This window comes from Amblyomma maculatum, chromosome 10, assembly GCF_055883805.1.
Source record: "Amblyomma maculatum isolate TAMU_Amacu chromosome 10, ASM5588380v1, whole genome shotgun sequence".
NCBI lineage: Eukaryota > Metazoa > Arthropoda > Arachnida > Ixodida > Ixodidae > Amblyomma > Amblyomma maculatum.
This window is the reverse complement of record NC_139353.1, coordinates 114,116,349-114,140,202: the sequence shown is the minus strand read 5'-3', so window position 1 is coordinate 114,140,202 and position 23,854 is coordinate 114,116,349. Positions and strand designations below refer to the sequence as shown.

General features: G+C 46.9%; 1 protein-coding gene across 2 annotated transcripts in view; it reads right to left on the bottom strand.

Moving 5' to 3' along the window:
* The window catches only part of LOC146177280 (uncharacterized), a 103,118-nt gene that overhangs the window by 4,477 nt on the left and 74,787 nt on the right, over positions 1 to 23,854 (bottom strand). For both annotated transcript variants that reach the window (XM_084580418.1, XM_084580419.1), the window contains exon 3: positions 13,643 to 13,726. In XM_084580418.1, the coding sequence (XP_084436544.1) occupies positions 13,643 to 13,726 (84 nt within the window). The remainder of the gene's footprint in view (positions 1 to 13,642; positions 13,727 to 23,854) is intronic.

The following is a 23,854-nucleotide window of genomic DNA, read 5'->3' as shown; positions in this document are numbered from 1 at the left end:
CAACCAACATCACACCCTTATTTCCAGCAGCGTCCAACCCATCCGGATGAAGTGCCTCGTGGTGCTCCTCGTCGCGCTTCTGTCGCCCCATCTCGGCCTCCAAGGGATCCTGAAATGAACTACCAGAGCTGCCAGCCACCCGTATGTTGCGGCTGTGGGGGCAGCGGACATATCTTCCGCTTTTGCCCGCGTCGTCAATTTACCCGACCCCCTGTCCAACGAGCAGCGCGCTTCAAGAATGGTGCCCAGTGGGAGCAGCAGCCACCCGCTACCTTCTATCGGCCCTCTTCCCCTCAACGCCACGCACGGAATGACTCCCCTGTGTCCGATCGCATCATCATCATCATCATCATCATCATCATCATCATCATCATCATCATCATCATCATCAGCCTGATTATACCCACTGCAGGGCGAAGGCCTCTCCCATATTTCTCCACTTAACCCGGTTTTGTGCTAGCATCGCAGTATCACCCCCACCGCAACGACAACCCCGTTCGCCATCCCCACGTCGCCACTTTGTTTCTTCACCGCTGGGAAACTAAGTGGTGCGACCGATGGAGGCAAGGTCGCCGGACGGTCAATTTCACGCATCTCTACCTATCGTCATGCTAAAGAACAAAGTGTTAGTGTGTGTAGACAATGTTAAAACGGATGCTTTTGTTGACACTGGTGACGCTGTGTCAGTTATGAGCCGTTCATTTAAGAACCGCCTTCGACAGAAACTTATGTTTGTGTGGGACAAAAACGTTTTGTGGATTTGGTGGTGAAACTTTAGTTCCGGTTGGCCTGTGCTCAGTTTCAGTTGTAATTGGTGACGAGTGCTATAAGACAGAATTCGTTGTATTGAGACGTGCCACGCATGACGTTATCTTGGGTGTTGACTTTTTGCGCGAGTGTGGTGCGACTTGAGACTTTAGTGCTGGTGAAATTTTTTGCAGCCGAACATTATCCCCGCATTAGTAGATAACATATCTCAGAGTCATCAAGGAGTTCTCGCCTTGAAGGAAGATGTGCTGCTGCCTGCGATGACGGCGACGTTTCTCCCCGTGAAGTCATCTGAATCCTTCATGGGTAAACATTCAATAGTCGTCGAGCCAGATGTCTCGAATGGAGCGAAAATAAATATTTAGGTGCCACGCTCCGAGGGTCGTGGAGGCGGAGGTTAGTCGCGCATACCTCGGGGCTGTGAACGTGTCAAAAGAGCCTGTTCGTCTTCCTTCTGGTTTGACACTCGCGAGATTTGAGAATTATGTGACCCATACCGTTGGAATTATTTCCGATTGCAGAGGAGCCGCGAAAGACAAGTCTGAATATTGTGCTGAGTTTGAGGGCATGGTCAACAAATCGCTCCCATCTAGTGAACGTCGTATTCTGCAGGACATTTTGACAACTCATGCCCAAGTGTTCGACTTTGCCTCAAATGGATCGGGTAGTCATTTCCTAGCTTCTCGGCTAGAGCACAAAAGTAACACAGGAAGCGCACCCCCTATTCGCAAAAAACCTTACAGAGTCTCCCCGGCAGAGCGCAAGATAATTCAAGAACAGGTGGACGAAATGCAGCACAACGGAATCATCTGAGCATCTTCCAGTCCGTGGGCCGCGCCCGTGATCCTGGTGCGAAAAAAAGACAATTCTTGGCGATTTTGTGTAGACTACCGGCGTTTGAATGCGGTAACAAAGAAAGACGTATACCCGTTACCTCGCATTGATGACACTGTCGACTGTCTGCATTCGGCGTCATATTTCTCCTCTGTTGATTTGCGATCTGGTTACTGGCAAATTCCTCTACATTCATCCGACCGTGAGAAGACTGCTTTTGTAACACCAGATGGTTTATACGAATTTAATGTAATGCCCTCTGGATTATGCAACGCTCCTGCGACGTTCGAGCGATTTATGGACACTATCCTTCGTGGCCTGAAATGGGAAATATGCATGTGTTATCTTGATGACGTTATTTTTGGAAAGACCTTCCAAGAGCACAATGAGAAACTTCTTAAAGTTCTTGAATGCATTGGCAAAGCGGGCCTCATTTTGATTTCAAAAAAGTGCCATTTTGGAGAGCGACAAACTTTAGTTCTTGGGTTCCTCGCCAACGAGGATGGTATCAGGCCTGATCCGCAGAAGATTGCTGCAGTACGCGACTTCGAAACTCCACGCACCCTGAAAAGCCTTCAGAGCTTTCTTGGCCTCTCTTATTATTTTCGTCGCTTCATTACTGGTTTAGCGCAACATGCCCACCCCCTTACTTCTCTACTGCACAAGGATTAGAAATTTGTGTGGACCCCAGAGTGCGAATCCTCTTTCAATCGGCTCAATTCTTCTCTAACTTCAGCACCACTGCTGGGCCACTTCGACCCTTCTGCTGTGACTGAGGTCCACACTGACGCCAGTGGCGTCGATCTTGGGGCGTTGCTTGTGCAGCTGCATAGTGGGGTTGAACACGTAGTTGCATATGCCAGCCGCACGTTGACAAAATATGAACGGAACTACACAGTTACCGAATTGGAGTGCCTCGCAGTTGTGTTCGCTGTGCACAAGTTCCGACCATACCTATATGGACCCTACTTCACCATAGTTACTGACCACCATTCGCTATGCTGGCTCATCGGACTTCCCGATCAATCTGGTCGTCTGGCGCGCTGGGCATTATGCATGCAAGAATACAACTTTGGTGTCGCGTACAAGAGTGGACGACATCACAGTGATGCAGACTGCTTGTCACGGCGCCCATTGCCGACTTCCGTTAACGATGAAGACGGCGTCGACGGGTGTTTAGCCTCAATCGCGTCGACGTTTTCTAGTATGGCGACCTTTAGGCAAGAAAAACGCAACGACCGATCACTACAGCCTCTTATACAAGAGGCAGAAGGAAGAGCAGAGTCAACGCAGTTTACTATCGAAGATGGTGTTTTGTTCAAGAACTACTCAATTGACGGTGCTTCCCTCCTTTTGGTCGTCCCAAAAAGTCTCCGTGCGCACGTTTTGCATGCAGATGCATGATGATATTACCTCTGGACATCTAGGCTTCTGTCGTACCGTGCACCAAATTCGCCAGCGTTCTTATTGGCCACAAACTTATAAGAGCACCAAGCAATACGTAGCGACATGTGAAAAATGCCAACGACTTAAGGCACGCACCACCACGCTGGCCGGACATTTACAACCCGGCAAGCCACCTACCTCACCTTTTGAAAAGATTGGAATTGACCTGCTCGGTCCTTTTGCAAAGACAGTGGAGGGCTACCGCTGGGTTATCGTCTGTACTATCTAACCAGACACGCGGAGACCGCTGCTCTCGCTACCGCAAAAACTGCTGATGTTTTGTCGTTTCTTTTGCATTCCGGTATTCTTAGCCACGGCGCAATCCGTGTTATTATAAGTGATCGTGGTCGGCAATTCACTGCTAATGTCGTGGAAGAAATGCTCCGACTTTGTCGTTCACACTACCGACACTCGACACCGTATCATCCGCAGACCAACTGTCTCATCGAGCGCACCAACCGCACTTTGACAACCATGCTGTCCATGTACGTCTCGTCTGACCATCTCAACTGGTATTCAGTGCTACCGTATGTGACGTACGCTTATAACACTACAAATCATGAAGTTACCGTCTATTCTCCTTTCTATTTACTATATGCAAGAACTCCCCTTGTTTTCTTAGACACCATCTTCCCATTTTCCCCCAACGACGATGCGTCTGTTTCCCAGATACTATGCCGTGCCAGAAGCCCGTCGTATAGCCCGCTTACGCACACTGGCTTCTCAAAACCGCTCGAAAGAACACTACGATCTGCATCATCGTGCAGTTCCTTACTACCCTGGAGACTACGTCTGGATTTGGACACCTATTCGCAAGCGAGGATTATATGAGAAGTTCCTCTGCAAGCACAATGGCCCCTTCGTAGTGTTTGACCAACTGAATGACGTGAATTACGTTATCGCCAAAGTCAGGACGGATAACCGCCGATCTCGCAAGACACAAGTTGTTCACGTGGCTCGCATGAAGCGCTGCCATCTTCGATCTACCTAGTTTTCTCGAGGACGAGAATCATTTGCCCGGGGGGAATTGTTACACTACGTGGCGGTGCACTGAGGAGCACCAGAAGAAGCGGAGGAAGCGAGGTGCGCGCAGACTGTTCCGGGTTTTTCTGAGCCGTGTACGTCCGTTAACCTGTATTAAAACCATTTCATCCGTTACAATATTGTTCTGTACCTATTACAATGATACCTAAGATTTTTTGTTAATTAACGGTTCCTTTTCGATCGTTCATTTCCACTTTATTGCACCTTCAACGCACCTTTGTGACAGTGATCGCAGTCTTGGTATCTACCATTTGAGAAAAGAAGCAAGTGATGACCCTTAAATAAATATTTTGTGATATTGTTTGTACAAAGGGCAATAAAGTGTTAGGAGTGACCGCAGCTTGCGCACAAGATGGTGTTCGGATAAAACTTGTGATATGAATAAATAGCAGCCACTGAAAATGAAGGAACTGCTGCCGATCGTGCAGGTCATCAAATGTAGACTCTTTCATGAACATACAAATCGACTGCATTCATGAAGCATCAACCTATGTGCTAATTCTGAGGATGCGTCCGTGCCGCATCCTTCAGCAAGTGAGGCTACAAATCAAAACCCGCATGATACTCTTTTTTCTTGATATTTGCAGAACTTGGGTTCTTTTGACACAAAGAGACTTTCTTCGGCCCAGCACTAGCTCAAGTGAGCTGCCTAACTTGCTCAATAGTGAAAAAGAGCTAAAAATATTCAAATTTTTAGTGCAGGGAAGCAACAAGCTGCCAGTATCCGCCCTCTACTTGAATATATATTGTACTTTTGTGACTGTGTGCCATGGGCCTCGTAATGCGGTGCCGCGAAATTTATTTGCAAGAATACCTAATAGTTGAATCACAGCCAACGCAGTCAGTCTATTGTTATGTACTGCTCTGCCACCTTTTCCTTAAGGTTCTCCCTTCTTTCTATTGGTGAGCTAGTTCCCTAACGAACAGTTACAATACCATAGGAGACTGCCAATCTCCATTTTCTACCCGATTTACTTAGCGCCCAATGAATGTTGATTCATCATTCACCCTTCGCTCTGGTCACAGCTGGCTCGCGGAATGTTTGAACCGCATTGAGTGTCATACTTTTTCTACATGGCCACATGCAGACTGCGGTTTTTGACTATGAGAGGAACGAGTCTCAGAATAAAATAAGCAAGCTATCATTGATATTTTGTCCCACTGTTGACGATAGAGATGTACATGTCCGCCATCATCCATTTGTTGAAATTGACCCAATTGTTGATGTGCTCCAGAAAGGACTGGCCAGTAAACAAATCCGTATTGAGGAAAGCGTCTACGAAGTCCATCAAAGAGACATGGCTGTGAAGATCCGCCATCTTCGCATTGAGTCATACTCGACAACCATTCATATTTCTTTAAGGATTCATTTGGGTGTCTAAGATTTATAGGAAGACAAATTCACGTTTCATAAGCATCCTTGGGAACCAAACGAACCCCTGAATGATTAAAGAATGCTGCTTAGCATTAGTAGAGGTGATTACAAACGTTATCCAACACGCATGGAGAGGAGCGATGGCTATTGCTCATAGCATTACCTACTATCATATTGTAACAGTACAGAAGAAGATGGAGTTTAGAGTACAAGTGAAGGAGAAAGACATTGGAAAAAGACTCTCGTGACGGACGTGCTGCCGTTGACCAGCTGAGCTCCCTGCCCTATCCGTCTTTGATTTCGCGCAGTCCGACGGCTCGGAACGTTTTCCCCTGTCGCGCGCACGCCACAGGATTGACACGGGATCTGCCCATCCGATCCGTCAAAAGCCGTACCGTGTGCCGCCGTCAGAGCGTAAGATCATCACCGAGCAAGTCCAGGACATGTTGAACAAGGGCGTAATACAGGAATCATCCAGTCCTCGGGCTTCTCCCGTGATATTGGTGAAGGAAAAAGACGAAACATGGAGGTTGTGCATTGACTATCGTCGCCTCAACTCTATCACTAAAAAGGACGTGTATCCTCTCCCGCGCGTCGACGATGCCATAGATTGCCTTTTCTCCTCGTCCTATTTCTCTACAGTTGATTTGCGATCGGGGTATTGGCAGATTCCGATGGACCCTGCTGACAAGGAAAAAACTGCATTTGTTACGCCTGACGGCCTATTTGAATTTAACGTGGTGCCCTTCGGCCTATGTAATGCGCCGGCCACATTTGAAAGATTTATGGACACAATACTTCGTGGCCTCAAGTGGGAAATCTGCATGTGCTATTTAGACGAAGTTGTTATTTTGTCCGGACTTTTACTGAACATAACACGCGACTCGCTGTTGTTTTAGATTGGCTACAGAAGGCTGGCCTTGCCCTGAATTCCAAAAAGTGCCGTTTTCGTGAACGTCAAGCGCTGGTACTCGGGCATCTCGTCGATCGCGATGGATTTTGGCCAGATCCACAGAAGACTGCAGCAGTTGCAGCATTCCAACGACCACAGACTCAAAAGAGCTCCGCAGCTTTCTGGGGCTGTATTCCTACTTCCGACGATTCATCCCAAGGTTTGGCGACGTCACCTACGCTCTGACATCCCTTCTACAAAAGGGCCTCCCTTTCGACTGGACCTCAGATTGTGACGCGTCTTTCCGCCAACTAAAGTTTCTGCTTACGTCACATCCCATACTACGGCACTTCAACCCCTGCGCTCCGACTGAAGTCCACACTGATGCAAGTGGGATTGGTGTTGGCGCTGTGCTTGTGCAACGTTCGACAACAGGCGAGCATGTAATTGCGCATGCAAGCCGTTCCCTCAGCAAACCTGAGCGTAACTACACTGTTACGGAGCAGGAGTGCCTCGCTGTAGTTTTCGCTGTGCAGCGGTTTCAGTGCTACCTATATGGGCGCCATTTCACGGTTGTGACGGACCATCATGCCCTGTGTTGGCTCGTCAACCTTCGTGATCCATCTGTTCGTCTGACACGCTGGGCCCTTCGTCTGCAGAAGTACGACTTCACTGTTTCGTACAAGAGTGGCCGCAAACACGCCGATGCAGACTGTCTTTCACGTCTTCCTCTTCCCACGACCGAATGTGACTCTGCTGACTTCGATCACTACATCTCCTCCGTTGTTCTCGAGTTTACTGACACCTCGGCTCTGCGGACTGCGCAAAAGACCGACAAAAGCGTCGAGCCACTGCTGGCGGAGGCGCGGGATTACACTGCTTCCAGCCCATTTTGTCTCTGGGATGGCCTTTTGATCCAACAGGCTTACTGAAGCCCCGGCACGAATTTTCTGCTTGTGGTTCCAGAGAGCTACCCCTCGTGCATCTTACTTGCCATGCACGACGACCCCAGTTTCGGTCACCTGGACTCTGCACGAACGCTCCATCGTGCCCGCGACCAGTTTTATTGGTCAAAGATGCGCCAGACGACTGAGCGATATGTGGCGAGCTGCACTGAGTGCCAACGACACAAACGTCCTACGTCCACGCCACAGGGCCTGCTACATCCTGTGACTCCACCACGTGCCGCATTTGAGAAAATCGGAATTGACCTTATGGGTCCCTTCCTGAAGTCATCCGACGGAAATCGTTGGATCGTGGTTTGTGCCGACAACCTCACCCGCTACTGCGAAACGGCAGCTCTTCCTTCAGCCACCGCTCACCACGTGTCCCTGTTCTTGCTCCGTTCTGTGATCCTCAGCCATGGACCTCCGCGAGTGATCATCAGTGACCGAGGTCGCAGTTTTTGGCAGATGTTGTGGAAGAGCTTCTTCGTTTGTGTGCGTCGCATTTTCGGCATTCCACACCGTATCACCCTCAAACCAATGGCTTGACGGAGCGCACAAACCGCACACTCACAAACATGCTATCTATGTACATCGCATATGAACAAAAGAATTGGGATACTATACTGCCTTTTATAACGTTCGCATTCAACACTGCAACACATGAGACGACTGGCTACAACCCGTTCTTCCTCCTATATGCCCGTGCTCCTCGGTATTGTCTAGACGCCATTCTTGCTTACTCCGTCCATGACGAAGCGCCCATCGCGGAAACTCCTTGTCGAGCCGAAGAAGCTCGCCGTCTCGCCCGTTTGCGAATTCTCGCTTCGCAAGAGCGTTCAAAAGCTCGGTACGGCAGCCGGCATAACCACGTGTCTTACGCCCCTGGAAATTTAGTGTGGCTTTGGCGACCTCTCCGAAAGCGTGGTTGAGCCCAGAAAATGTTGGCGCATTACTCTTGCCCTTACGTTGTGCTTAAACGCGTCAGTGAAGTGAACTACCGAATAGCACGTAGGACAGCCAGTGGTCGTCGTTCAGTCAGAAGCGAAGTTGCCCATGTCGCCCGGATGAAGCCGTGTCACTCAAGTGAAAACGAATAACTACCTCGCCCGGGGGGCTTCGTCTACCGAGGGGGCAAATGTAACAGTACAGAAGAAGATGAAGTTTAGAATACAAGTGAAGGGGAAAGACGTTGGAAAAAGACTCTCGTGCCGGATGCGCTGCCGTTGACCAGCCGAGCTCCCTGCTCTATCATCGTGTTGTTCAGCGCTCCGACGTCTTACCCCCGTTGTGACAATATTATTTATTTCACTACCTCTAGCAGATATATCCTAATATTGACCGCACGCTCACGTCAGAACAAAGTTAACTCAAGATGCGAGTGTAAAACACTATCAAGATTGACAGCAATATACAAAGGTACATCTTCAACTATTCTTTCATCAACCGCTGTCACTGCTGCCGCTGCGACGTTGGCTCGCTTCCGAAATCGGCGAGCTTCTCGGTAAAGGGCTAGTGTGGCTTCTTGTTCGGTGGTCTCGGTAGCCTGCATGGAACTACTGCTGTCTCTGTGCTTAGTGATATTGCGTATTTGCATGGAGTTTTCACAGAGGATAAATGAAGGAGTGGCGGAGATGGAACTGCATGCAGGTGAGGATGCTCAATGCCCATCGCAAGAGCATGTTGCATTTTTACACGATACATAATCGGCTGCAGGTGTAGGTATAGCAGAGTAATTTAGGCATGCCTTGCAGCTTGTCTGGAGCCGCCCGTGACTACAGTATCTATTGCCTACAGAGTCATATCCTCATGGGCACCATGCATACTTCTTTGAAATGAGTGTGTTTATTTTTTGACTTCTCTTTGATAGATACTGTTTACCATTTCTGTTGTTGTTGTCAGGCCAGTGCAGTATAGTGCTGCAGTAGGTATATTTTACGTATTTTTTAAGCGTTTCTCTCACCGACTCTTTTCGAGTTAATATAACCTGGTGTAGTGACGGACTTCATTTGCATCAGGCTAGGTTGTCGAGTTTTTTCTTTGTTTGTTTTATTTAGGCTTTACCTTTCTTTCTCTTCCTCTCGTTTTTGCGTTTGGCTTATTAGCACTTTGTCGAAAGTTTTGCTTGTTTCTTTTACTCCACATTTTATTTATTTTTTACTCTTTGCGGATTTGTGTACGAAGGATTACAATACTGTAGGTGACTGCTATTGTCTATTTTCCACCGGAATTTATTTCTATTATACTTACTTTTCTAGTGGAGTGTTCTTCTTATTATTTTACTGCAGTCTCTCATTTTTCTCGTGTTTTTATGTTCTGTGCATCTCTCTCACCGACCATACATCCTTTCTCATTTTTGTATATATGTTCTTTCGCTGCGGTGCTTTTCTTTTCCTCTTTATCTGTTTATGGTTTATTTTCAGGTCTCGATATGCTTCTTTGTATACCTTCTGGAGCATTTTTTTCTTTTTTAGTCCTGCGTGGAACACCTTGCGACTCGGACCTCGTTTTTTTTTTCTCTTTTTTATTGTTGGTATGATCGGTTTCATTTCACTCTTATACAAAGTTTACTTTTAATTTTGAGCTCTTGCTCACTATTATATTTTGAAAAGCTTTTGCTCGTACGGGTTCCGCCTCCGTTTATTTATGTTCTTATTTCAGCTCGAAAAAACAAATAAAATGGTAAATGGGTCTACGTTTTGTGTACAGTTCTTGACAGAGCTATCTTATCGTGAAAGGCTTCCTATTAGTGATAAGTTGAGCAAACTAAACAATTACGAGCGACAATATCAGCGGTAATAAAACAGTTAAAAAAAATTGGCCACGAACACCGTTTGTGAATAAGTGCCAACAAAAGCAGCTGACTACAGTTCAGTTCAGTCGCTCAGTCTTGTCCGACTCTTCGTGACACTATAAACCATGTCACGCCACGCTTTCCGGTCTCTCGCTATCTTCCTAACATCACATAACTTCATCTGCAGCGCCTCGAAAATGCCATCTAACCATCGCGTTCGCTGGCTACCCCTTCTCCGGCGACCCTCGGCCTTTCCCAACATCAAATCTTTCTCCAGCGACTCCTCTCTTCTCATCAGATGACCAAAGTAGCTGGGCTTTAACTTTAGAATTTGACCCTCCAATGAGCAGTCAGGGTTTATGGTCGACAATATCGACTGATTTGATCTTCTGGCAGTCCAAGCAACTCTCAAGATTCGCCGCAAGCACCTCAATTCCAACGCGTCAATTCTTCGACGGTCAGCCTTCTTCACAGTCCAACTCTCGCATCCATACATCACAAGTGGAAAGACCATAGCACGAGTTATACGGATCTTGGTTGGCAGAGTAATGTCTCTGCTCTTTACTAGGCGGTGAAGGCTAACACAGAGGGCAAAAAAAAAAAGAAAATAGCTTGCAGCATGCTGGTTTGGTTGCCATATTATACAAGCTGGCCCAGTAACTCCGAAGTGCGCGTCCAAAGAGTGCGAGTCCAACATCTGTCTAGTTGATATAAATATAATCGTATATGGGAGTAAATTACCAAATAATCGGTGTTTTGAAGGTTGCGTCTTCCACTCGAGGTAATGCAAAATAATGTAGAGCTGTTGTTGCAAGCCCGTCAATCTAGCGTCTTATGAGAAAAATGTAAACAAGCCGAGAGTAGAGTAGGACCAATTCAGCAGGATGACATGATAATCGCTAGGGTAATCTTAAATCACATTAGGCCTTGATACAACCCTACACGTACCGCATGAAGCCTTGATAATTTCCGCTCTACAATCAAGGCGCACCTTTTTATGTCACAACATTTTCGAAAACCTTTAATAAATTGTCCTACACAAGTTCAATGCTAATACAATGTTTCCCTAACTTAAAACCGCGACGACCAGACTCTCTCCAGTGTCGTCGGAGTCCGCTATTATTCGACACTTTTTCCACCCCTATTACAAATGGACGCCATACGAGCCAGGAGGCAAGTCAGATATGCTTTCCAGTCATACAGCCTATTTGCATGGCTTTCCCAGTTCTCTGCATTACGGTTTTGCTTAGATAAAAGTGTCCAACCTGAAATTGTTCCCAGAAGGGAGGCGCCTACATCCAAGCATAACACATGTCTTGAATAATAGTGGACTTTTGGATGTCTGTGTTTTGGAATGCGAGCGGTTTAGTTGTTCAGTGATTTCAAGCTTTCGGTGCACCTGTCCTTCTCCATTGAAGGAGGGTATGAACTTTGTGAAATCAGAAGGATTGTCCTACAATCATTTGGGCTAAATAGACGATCTTCCCTAGCATGCATATGTGATACAATGTGGCATGCAACCACAGCACACCCTGTTTCATTGTTATCGTGGAACCCACAGTTGCGCTTTGCTCCCGTTTCATAAGATATTTATAATTATATAAGACTTGAACCTCATTGCAGATTATGTATTCTTTGATATGCTCCATGCAGGCTGTATGTTTCAATTCTGCTTTAGTCATCAGAGTAGAATGACTCCAGGGCTGACACCTGTGCTGGCGCTAACACAGCCAGCAGTTTTGGTCAGCATAAACTCCAATTCTAAGTTAAACCATGCAATACTGTATATCTATCAACTTCTTCTCAAACCGCTTTAAAGAAGAGCTAGGTGCATTACGTATGTGTAAAAAAGACGCACGAGTACCAACTTTGCATCCAAAAAGAGCGTTTGCACTCGTCTAAAGTTCAGTCTTCAAGGAAAATTTATTTTAGGATCCTTACATTGACCCATAGAAGAACCCAAATATTTCTACTCCCGTTTCGAATAGTTTATTCATAAAATAGACGACTCACTTATAATGCCAAAAAAAAAAGAAATGATGGTTAGGCAAGTGGTCTAACACATTGAAAGCGATAGTGGGCACTGACAAACTCACCACCACAAAAGCGGCAGAGAAAACAGCCCTCTGCTTCTATTTTATCTACTTTTTCAATGCATCTGCAACCAGTGTTTAATTGAATATAGCACACCTATCCTGCCGCAAACATGTGTGCAGTGATTGAAAGAGTAGACAGATTACATAAACTGCTTGACCTTAGCCTACGCTTCGCGCGATGCAGAAGGCTTCAGTCGCAGAATAGTTCGTGGAGTGCGCTCTACCTAGATACGCTTTCCATGACGTCTTTAACAGCTGAAGTACTCTACAAAAACCTAGCTAAAAAACTGATACCACTTAGCAGGCTACAAATCTATCATCCATCTTTCGGACAATTTTTTTCATATAAGCCTGAAGAGGCCACAAATATCTAGGAAAAATGTTGGATTCAGCCATAATGTTGTTTATTGAATTTTGCTAAGATTTCTATACTTTCCTGTTGTTGATGGTCAAGGTAGATTGAGATTATTTCATTTGAATTTCGTAATGTGTAGGAGAAACGCCCACACCATTGTCTGCTCATTTACATTTGTCTCAGCTTATATGGCTCGAAAATACTCCCAAACACGTCAAAATACATTGGCAGGTGTCTTTACGTTGGAGTAAGGATTTATCTTTATTGACCATAATTTGCGCCAAGTTGTTTAAGTGATAATTTGAAACTGCGTTTGCGGAAGTAAGCCTGGGAAAAATGAATGGTCTCAAAATATTATGCTTCAAAATATTTGCGCTCTAAAACGGAAACTTTCCCGCGAAGCCGTTAGATATAATACATGATTCTGTGTTTGCTGCTAAGCGGTTCCTTAACATTTGGCGCGTGGTTAATAGGTGTCCCAAGAAAACATATTCAGGCCACTTTAAATGCGAGTGATTTAGAATTTCTCGCGTCATCTCTTCAGTACTGTACGGTCGGTTGTAATCTGTCCAGGCCTCAGAGTTGTGTGAAACCACTGGATTTTCATTTTACTTAGCATAAATTACCAATAGGATGATTTTTGTGTGATACCCAAAAGACTGTTTCCAAAGTTATAAAATAACTTTATGCCCGCAGCCTAATGTTTATGGTATAAAATAACAGAGGATCACATACTATTCGTCATGAATGAGGACGTAATTTTAAACACTTCTGATTACTACTTCATGTTAGTGCTCTTGACAACTGCAACATGTTTTTTTGTTCATAATATGAAACAAGAATTACCGCTTATTTTTATTTTGTACAAAGCACATAATATAGGGCAAGTATGAGTTAAACTTTATATTACCACACTGCGCCTTAATATTAAGTGAATTTTACTACAGAAATTCAATGACAATATTATTGCAGTGATCTGTTCTGAACAACAGCATAATCTGGTGTTGGGCTGGCTTTTTTCAACAGCTGTGCGTGAGAAGAGCAAAGTTTTTAAAATTTTAATAAGGAATAAAGTAATAAACCAGAATTTGTACCATTGCTGCCGATGAAACTTAGGACAAAACACTTGGCTTTCTGATTCCAGTATTCCAAAGTGTACAGACTGTCAGGCTTTATATCTGAAAAAGAGAGGTCAGACCTAGTCAAATAGTCATAGTAATTCAGACGCAATCATATTTATGAGAGGATACGAGGGGAAATATGCAAATAAAATTTTATTTGCTGTGTACACAATACGCTATTACAGAACGGCATTTTCATTGGATTCAGCAGAATACATGAGTAAAGGCTGCAGATCCTGAGCGAATTCTAAAATGTAGTTAATAGGAGCTCAGCACATAAGGATACTGCAGTAAAAGGTATAAACAAAACCAATTCTCAAATATAACAATCAGCAATTTAGTTCATGTCTGTATGGCAAAGTGCGTAATTTTATTTTAACTTATTATCCGTATTTCTGAAATGTCAGCGAACACCCAGGTAATGAAATTGACATTGCCTAGCACATCGACTTCCATAATAAAATATGTAGGGTTTTTTAAAGAATTCATTTATTGTGACTGAGTGCATAAGATGGTCATAAAACGCAAGCGCACCAAAAGATTACCGATAAAGCGGAAGACAAGGCGTATACTAAAATATATATAGACGTATATTAACGCCAAATACGCTTAAATCTTGGTCTCGATATGAACACTTAATTAAAATGAAAAAAATGCGTAAAGGAGAGCCAAAGATGGACAGACCAAGACATTGCAAAACTGCATTGCAGTTTTTCTGGCAACACATCTGCTATTTTATTTGCATACGCTGCCCCGCATTATTCTCCTGCAGAGTCGTCAGAACTGTTCGGTGAGATGCGACTTATTTTTACAGAAAAAGACAGCACCGTAACAGCTCGCGTAATGTTTCCACGCTTGCACACTACCGAGGATATGCGTAGACAGTTACAATACATAGTCCCAGGCAGCGGCGGAAAATATGCTCCTCCTCTGTATTGGTATGTACACAGAGTCTCCACATCTTTGGTGTTTAAAAAATCAGCGTCCAATTTACGTAAATGAATTGGTCACTTGTGAATTATGGAGGACCCCTCCCCCCATCTTAATATAAATATTATTAAATATGTAGAACCTGATTACGTTAAGTTTTAAAACCAGATCTTGGACACACTTTTATTTATAATTTGTGAGACAAATGTCTCACAAATTATATTTGTGAGACATTTGTCTCATTTGTCTCATTTTTCATTTGTCTCATTGTGAAACAAATGAGAAAAAGGATCAAAACAACTTGAAGACTACATGATTTCGAGCGGCGCCGTTTAGCGCTATACTAAGGCAGGCCTGGACGGGGCTGGCTCAGACATGTGATTAGCTTGTGGCAGCTGAAGAAAATGTGGCGACTTTACAATTTTCTGTGTGTGCACTTGTTTATGTAAAGTTTTGTTACGTGAACTATAGTAATAAAAACTACAAAGCAAACAGAAATGTTTGCAAGCAGTCCATATATTGTGCCATTTTCCACACTCTCAGTTGTGCTTCTGGAAGACCAATAAGATTTTGAATCAGTTGGTTAGTAATGGAAGCACTAAATTTGTTAAACGGGCATGTTATGTTCAGAACATTAGAGGGGACCCAAACATCGCAGAATGGCCCTTCGGGCGATTCGGGTGTCGTTAGCACCGCCATCTTTGAGCGGAGCTGTGTAGACTATAGGGCAGGCCGACTCGCACTACCACTGACAGGGGTGGTTCGGCGGCGTGTGCACATGAAAGAAACGTGTTCCGCGCCCGCGCGTGCGCTTTCTTCCTTATCCTGTGAGGTCGCTTTGAAAGGTGTACTTGATTCGGGCTCCCGTCATTTAGAGATTTTGTGTTATCCGCTTATCTCGTCAGATATTGTTTTCGTTAAGGAATAGTCGTGTGATATATGAAGCTCGGGAAGGAACAGCAGTTTACGTTAGGTAGCGAAGCACTGGAAGTAGTAGGCGAATATGTCTACTTAGGACAGGTAGTAACCGCACATCCGGACAATGAAAAGGAAATTACAAGAAGAATAAGATTGGGATGGAGCGCATTTGGTAAGCACCCGCAGGTAATGACTAGCAGCTTACCGGTATCGCTCAAGAGGAAAGTATACAATAGTTGCATCTTACCTGTACTCACCTATGGGGCTGAAACGTAAGGGCTAACCAGTAGGGTTCGACTGAAGTTGAGGACAACTCAGAGAGCTATGGAACGAAACATGGTAGGGCCTTTGGACACGACATGACCCAGTATTGTCAGCTTGCGAGCGCCAAAACAACATTTCTTCAGGTTAAGTTGGAGACCGGCGCCAGTGAGACAGCTCAGGATTTGGTGCAAGCGCACGAGGTGCGTCGGAAAATCGGGAGAGAAAACGACGATGTCATCCAAATAACAAAGACAATTGTTCCACTTGAGGCCGCGTGATATGTTATCCATCATTCGCCCAAACGTAGCAGGAGCGTTGCAAAGACCAAACGACATCACAGTGAATTCATATAGTCCATCAGGGGGAACATAGGCTGTCTTGGTTCGGTCAGACGCAGCCATAGGGACTTGCCAATAGCCAGAACGCTGGCGTTCGATGGCGTCGTCAATGCGGCGTAGTGGGTATACGTCTTTACGAGTAATTTTGTTAAGACGGTGGTAGTCAACGCAAAGTCTTATGGAGCCATCCTTCTTTTTCACAAGTACCACAGGAGACGACCACACACTAGATGAAGGCTGAATTACACCGCGTTGTAGCATGTCGTCGACTTGGTCAGCAATAGCACGGCGCTCCGTAGGCGAAACACGGTAAGGGCGCTGGCGAAGAGGGGCATGACTGCCGGTGTCGATGTGGTGAAAAACCTCAGTCGCACGGCTTAAGGAAGTCGTCTAGCATCAAACGAAGAACGGAACTTGTTGAGTAGAGCAAACAGTTGTTCACAGTGAGTCGGGTCGAGGTCATCGGCCACAGACGATTGAAAAAGGTCCCAACTTGGTATATAGGAAGATTCAGTAATCGGTGTTACAGAGGCTACGTGGGCACTCTGTGGTAGATACCCATCAACCTCAAACGGCGAGATGAGGTCAGCAACTTCAATATGACCAAGGAATTCTCCACAAAGTAGCGGGACCACAGCGGTGGAGGCATTCGCAACAACTTAACAACTATGTCAGCGGCACCGCAGTTAATATCGATGATAGCAAAGGGAAGAAGGAGGTGATGGCGAGAGGCGAACATGGGAGAAGGCGCAAAAAGAACAGTCGCATCGAAAGAAAACGGTACGCACACGGGAACAATCACGGCACAGTTGGGCGGAAAGTCGGTGTCGTCGGCGACAAGTTTGGCGCAAGAAAAGACGGCGCATCGTCAAGAACCGCATCACAGAGCGCAGAGAAGGCGACGTGGGCGCGGGCGCAGTCAATAACAGCATTGTGGCGGGAAAGGAAATACCAGCCAAGAATTAAATCATGCGAACATGACGCAAGCACTAAAAGCTTGACGACGTATAAGACGTCCGCGATAACTACACGAATTGTGCAAGCAGCAGACGGACGAACGGAATCGGCGCTGGCGGTGCGGAGAGGAAGTCCAGAAGGCGGGTGACGTTATGAGGCGAGCGGCAAAAACTTTCGCTAATGACTGACAAAGTGGCCCCGGTACCGACGAATGCAAGGGCACGATTACCGTCGGCAAATACTTCGAGAACGTTCGGCGGAGACAGACGAGGATTTGTGGTAGGCGAAGTGTGCGCAGTTCGTGACCCAGGAACTGCGGTTGCTAGTTTTCCGAGTCTTGCGTCACGCTGCGACGCCGCATTGGCGACAAGGAACGACGGCGAGGGGACGGCGAGCGGTGCAATGGAATGTTCTGGCGGCCCGATGAGCTGTGCGGCTGCCCTGGAGATGTCCCCGAAGGCGGGCGCAAAGTGTCGTACTGATAATTGCTGTCAGCCATAGTGCGTGCTGGGGCAGAACGCAGAGTACGACGGCACAGGCGGGCTACATGGCCTGGAATCCCGCAGGCATAGCAGATAGGCCGATTGTAATTTGTGCACCAAGGATTGTAGGGAGGTGTCGTTGATAGGTACCGTGGAGCGACAGTCGGTGGCGCCATAGTCGGCACGTACGCAAAAGACTGTGGTGGCGGAGGAGGGCGGGCGGTCACTTCTGCATATGTGGGAGGCATTTGTACCGGTACAGGTAGAGGCGGCACGACCACATGGGGGTTGTAACTTAATGGTGCAGCAAGAGGTGTGGGCTGCAGTGGAACAGGGTCGACATGTGGTGCGACAGGCGCTGGCTGGCCAAAACTGGGAAGTGCATCGGCAACCTCCTGCGTGATGGTGTGTCGGATCGCAGGGGTAAGTAGCTGGGCTGTAGACGGGCGTGGACCAGACAAAAGCCCAAGCTGTCGGGAGACCTCATCTCGAACGAAGTCTTTGATGTCAGCCAAAAGATCGCTGCTCACAGCCAGGCCAGAGATGGACGGAGCAGGTGCGTGAGAGCGACGAGTGCAGAGTCGTTGCTTGAGCATTTCGCCGAAACTTTGGCAAAGGTTGTATACTGATGCCACCGTGGCTGGGCTCTTTGCCCACAGCATGTGAAATGCATCCACATCAATGCACTTCATTATGTATTTTATCTTAGCAGCCTCATCCATAGACCGGTCGACACGCTTGCATAAATTATCGACGTCTTCAATGTAGCTTGTGAAGCTTTCCCCTTCATGCTTAACTCGTACGCGCAGGGCTTCTTCAGCGCGTAGCTTCCGAACTGTGGGACGACCGAAAACGTCCGTTAACTTTGCCTTGAAGTTGGCCCAAGTTCGCATGTTGGCCTCATGATTTCGATACCAGAGGTTAGCAACGTCACTCAGGCAGAAGATGACGTTGTTGATTTTCATGCGGTCATCCCAGTTGTTATGACGACTTACCCGCTCGTAGGAGGCCAACCAATCTTCAACGTCCTGGTCGCCCTGCCCACTGAAAACTGCGGGATCTCGCTGCCGAATGGTACCGAAGCATATGATGGACTGCGAAGGGGCTGCCACTGGCTGTTGGCCTACCTCGTTTGTCCCCATAGGTATCGTACGGCTGCGGAGCTCCACGGTGATCGTTTAAGGGTCGTGCCTCGGCAAGTTCCACCAATTGAAGAGGGGTTTATTGGGGGCTATTCGAAGGACTGTAGACGGCGACCGATGACACAAGGCGATCGTAGAGCGAAGCACAATCTCGTCCGAACAAGACAGTTCGAGCTCTCAGTCCGCGCGCCAGCTGATCGGCGTCTTCATCGTCGTTTGCTGCGGCGCTGTATCATCTTCTTTCTTACAAGGGTAACATTAAGAGATAGGAGACGTGCAGAGTGGGTCAGAGAAATAACTCAAGGTACTGACATTCTAGTGGAAATTAAGAAGAAATGGGCATGGGCAGGACATGTAGTGCGAAGAGAGGACAACCGATGGTCGCTAAAAGGTAACAAACTGGATTCCAAGGGAGGCAAAGCGTAGCAGGGCCGGCAGAAAGTTAGGTGGGCGGATGAGGGTAAGAAGTTCGCAGGGGTCAAGTGGATGCAGATAGCACAGAACCGGGTTAATTGGAGAAATATGGGAAAGGCCTTCGCCCTGCAGTGGGTATAGTCAGGCTTATGATGATGATGATGATGATGATATGAAGCGAAAATTGAAAGGCTACCCTAAACTAATCTGAGGCACGAATGCGTTTTGCTTTTTCTTGCCCTAATGCCGTACTTGCTCGGCTCCATCTAATTGTGTCCGCCAAGTTGCTGTCCTGGTTGATCTGTCTGTTATTTTTTGTTTATTATTTCCTCGGTTCTTTATTCGCTTTGGCTGTATGCTGCTGACCCGGACGTCCCTTATTGACACTTAACGCTTTCTGATGCGGACGAAATATGAAAATTTTTATTCACTGCAGCAAGCTGAAGACATATGACTGAACTTTCGGAGTGATGTTTAAGCGGTTTGTCAGCACCCAGGCAGCGGTGCTGAGTTCGACGCGCCCGCTTGCCTGATAAAACCGCGTGAGTTCGCTTCGTATCAATAAATCTAACGGGGAGTTGCCATTCGATGGTATTAACCAAAAAGAACTTCCCATTTGTTCCCAGGGGAACGCTTAGGCCAGATTGACTGAAGACCTCTACCTCCTGTGAGCTCGAACCGCATAAACCACTCAGGACTCGGCGCATGGTGCTGCATGTTGACGTTCAAGTTAATGAGCTGCAGTAAGGGTCCCTATTTTTGTTTGCGTGGCTGGGCGCAGCTGTGTCCCACAAACCACGAAGAATGGTTTCAGCAGGTTCGCCCCTTTTTATGTGCACCTCGTTTCCTCCTCGGCATCCTTCCGCAATGATTAAGTCACTCAAGTCACGCGATATGCCTGATTGAATAATGACCATAATTATGTATGAGCTCATCATCGCTATTTTTGGGTGGGCATTTAACAGAGAGGGGAGAATGTGCCGGGAACGTCTGCTTTGGGCGTTTTGTTAAGGCCGCGCATGTAACATAACCATTGTTGTTAATGATTAAGTGTTATATAAAAATCAATTCTCAACCAGGGACAGGTGCACAGGTGAGCAAAAAGAATGCCGAAAGTTGTCCGCTTCATGGTTAATCATATTGTTACGGGGTGGCATGACAAGCGATGGAACACGGCGACACAACAGAAACAGAACGAGGTGATGACATGGCGATGAAATATGCTTTTAATGGCCAGTGGGCCTGGCGCGAGCGCTCCGCCCCGCGCCACTGCCTGCTTCGTCATCTTCGTAGCATTACCCGGGGCTACCGAGCGATCGTCCCGATCGATTGCTAGAAATCCAATGCATGATGTGACGATGAACACAGACACAGAACTGGGACATGAAACGCTGGACACCACAATGAATGCGAAGATGGGAAGAATGCTTGCACCGGAGCAATAAGTCCAATTTTCACCGTTTGCCGAAGGCCAAGGCTCATGGACACGCCGAACGGCTTGGGCGGGGTGCTGTCTTCGCTCGAGTGGTCGTGAGGTCGCTTCGCCATGGGGTCGGTAGGGTCGGCTTTGGGCTTTTCCTGGTCGTCGTGTGTTGTGGTCAGGGCTGGGGACGATGCTGAGGATAGCGGCTGGTCAGGTCTGAGCAAAAAAGGCTGAGGCAAAGCTGGGCGGCGATCTCCACCGGCTTTCGGCAGATGGACCCGGCGTACGGTTGGCTTGGACGGTGCGAGGCGAGGATAGGGATCAACCGCACCTCCAACCAAATGTTACGTGGTGGCATGACAAGCGATGGAACACGGCGACACAGCAGAAACAGAACGACGTGAAGACATGACGATGAAATATGCTTTTAATGGCCAGCGGGCCTGGCGCGAGCGCTCCGCCCCGCGCCACTGCCTGTTTCGTCATCTTCGTAGCAATATAAATAAACCTGGTAGGTTTCTCTCTATATTTCGATCCGCCTCTGCTTCAGCGCCCACCACACTATCCATAACCGAGTGCCTGAAACAGACATTTAATCAGCAGCTGGATGCCTTGTAATCTTAGCCCCTGGTGCCTTAATATCATAGTCGTGGTTTAGCGCACGTAACATACTCTTTTAAGTGTCTATAGTGATTCAGCGCCCTCCAAGAACTTTTGACCGCCCGCTCCAACCGTTCATATGTCGCTAATCTGAAAACCTACTACCGTGTTTCATAAGAACAACGCAGCACTGCTTTTGGGCAGTCAGGCCGAAGACTAAATTACAATGGTTACAAACTGCATAGCTGCAGTTTCAGGGTGTAGCAGACAATTCAGTAGGCGAATGCGTCTTCTAAGAAAAGCAAGACGAAAAGGACGCAAGCAGTACGCACTCCCGCTTTTAAGCAGACGAGACGCCGTTTCAAGAATCACCAGACTGCCCGCCGACCGCAGTAATCGGCGCGCGGTGTTGCCACCGGGCATCTGCTTGCTCCCAGCGCGATCGAGAGCAGACAAGCGCAATGGGCGCGAGCAGCACGCGAAGAAAGCGCGCACAGCCTGTGTTGGTCAAGGCAGGGCGGCGGCGATGCAGGCGCGCCAGAGGAGCGCCGTAGATTTCGCCGTTTGGTTAGAAGCGCGCGCGCTACCATTGCATAGCCAAACCTGAAATTGGGTTCTCTGTCTGAGGCAGCAGAGAAATCAGTGGCGTGATATGTTAGACATTTAGCGCTCCTTATCATTAGCTGGCATGGATCCAGCTAGTACTGATACCGTCTTGCTTGCTTCCAATTTTTTCAGTTTGAGTTGGACGCAAAGAGTGGCGTATATTCAGGAATTTTTTATTTTAATCGTTCTGATACAGCTCTCACGACTTACATATATATTTTTCAATAGTGGGATTTTTATTTTTTTTTGCATATTATCCTAAAATTTACAAATTTAAGCGCAGGCATGAAATGCGGACAAATCTTCAATAACCTGCTTTAAAGGGAACCTGCGGCGCTGTTTGCCAAAACAAGATTTCCGCCGTAATGAAGTTTTTCGTGCAGCCAACCCGAGTATGAGAATGAAATTTGTAAGGAAAAAGCATAAATAGCCTGTTTTTCAGCAGAAATATGCAGCCCGCACCACAGGGCTCACTGCGGGTCGCGCCATCATTTGTGATTGGCCAAGATACGACGCGACGACATTTTGAGGACCGGGGAAGGTGCCGATGTGGCTCTGTCTTTTGCGCTGCGTGATCATCGCTGCTCTCAGCAGCTTTGTGAAAGTCATGAAACAGGCATTTGCAATCAAATGACCATTGATGGTTTTACCATGCAGCACTTCAGTTTAGGAGAGCGGAGGATTTGCATGAAAACCTGCTGTAGGCATAATCAGCAGACATTACATGGCCCCCAGCGAAACCTCAGCGCGCACCTTGCTGTGAATGAAGGACAGCGAAAAATGCACTAGCCGACTACCTCCGTCTGAAGCACCCCGTCCCGCCCAAAGGTCATTGTTCTGAAAAAAAGAGCCCAAGGCATGGTGTACCAAGTCCTGCTTTGAGTGCCAGGCGCCACATCTTGGGAAAATGAAGCAACACAAAGCTGCCACCATACAAACGAAGAGCAAGCGAAGGTCAGTTTCTGAGCACTGCGATGTGTGTGAGGCATTGACGGAGCTATTGCGCAGGATAGAAATGAAACCCACGCAAGATGCGTCCGGAGTCATGGGACATTTAGAAGACGTAGAGAATTTTCCCTTTTTTACACGCTCACAATTTATGTTTAGTGAATTTATGGCTGACATATGTTGAAAGCCAAGCTGCCACTCCACCGCACTCATATCTACATGAAAAAATCTTGTTCTCAACTGTGAAGAGTCTCGTCTTTTTCATTACCAATATAATTTGCATCCCAATACAAGACATTACTATGTAAGATGACGAGTCCGCAACAAATGCAAATAATCGACCCACATAATACCTTCAATAATAGCTTGCTTGGATACATCGAACAAAACATCGCTAAGCGCGCTCAATATCTGGATGCCCCCCCCCCCCTCTCATACACACACACTAAGCTGAGCGGCACACGCTTGATCTGATAACGCTCCCGTAGGGGATCCACGAGCATGTCATGCACGTGCTGGCATGCGGGAAACGGTCGCAAAGAACCGTCACAATGTATGTGCGATACAGCAGAGGGATTTCGATCCCCTTTTCGTTCGCAAAGGATCACCAGCGTGTGCGGCTGATAAGTTGGACGATATTTAACACAAAAGCCGTTGCGCGTACATTTGTGTAAGAAAACGACCACGCAAGTATAACAACGCGCCGATGCTGTCTTTCGGTCCCATCGCGAGGCATGCAGCGCGTGAAGAGGTCGTAATCCACTCCTAATGGCATGCTTCACGCACACATGAAATTTGAATTGTCAGAAAGTATTAGAATTGCAATCAGAAGTACAAGCCCCTACCTTCCTTTTCCTCCTTCAACAAACGCGGACCTTCAGAACGGTAACTCAAATGATTCTCTCAAGCGCGGAAATAAAGGAACTCCGTCATAATCAGCCATGCCTTATTGACAAAGGTTTTCAAATCGCATTAGAAACAAACTGCACGTAGTCACAGCAATGACAAAGCTTCGAGTAGAATGTTTCAGTTGTTCGGTTTCAATTTATCTCTGTTCTTAGGAGCGTGCCATTGAGACGCGAACTTTATACGTTGCGAGAAACAATGGAAGACGATGTCGTTGCGGACACACCAGTTCTTTTGTCCGAACACATGCAGATTGG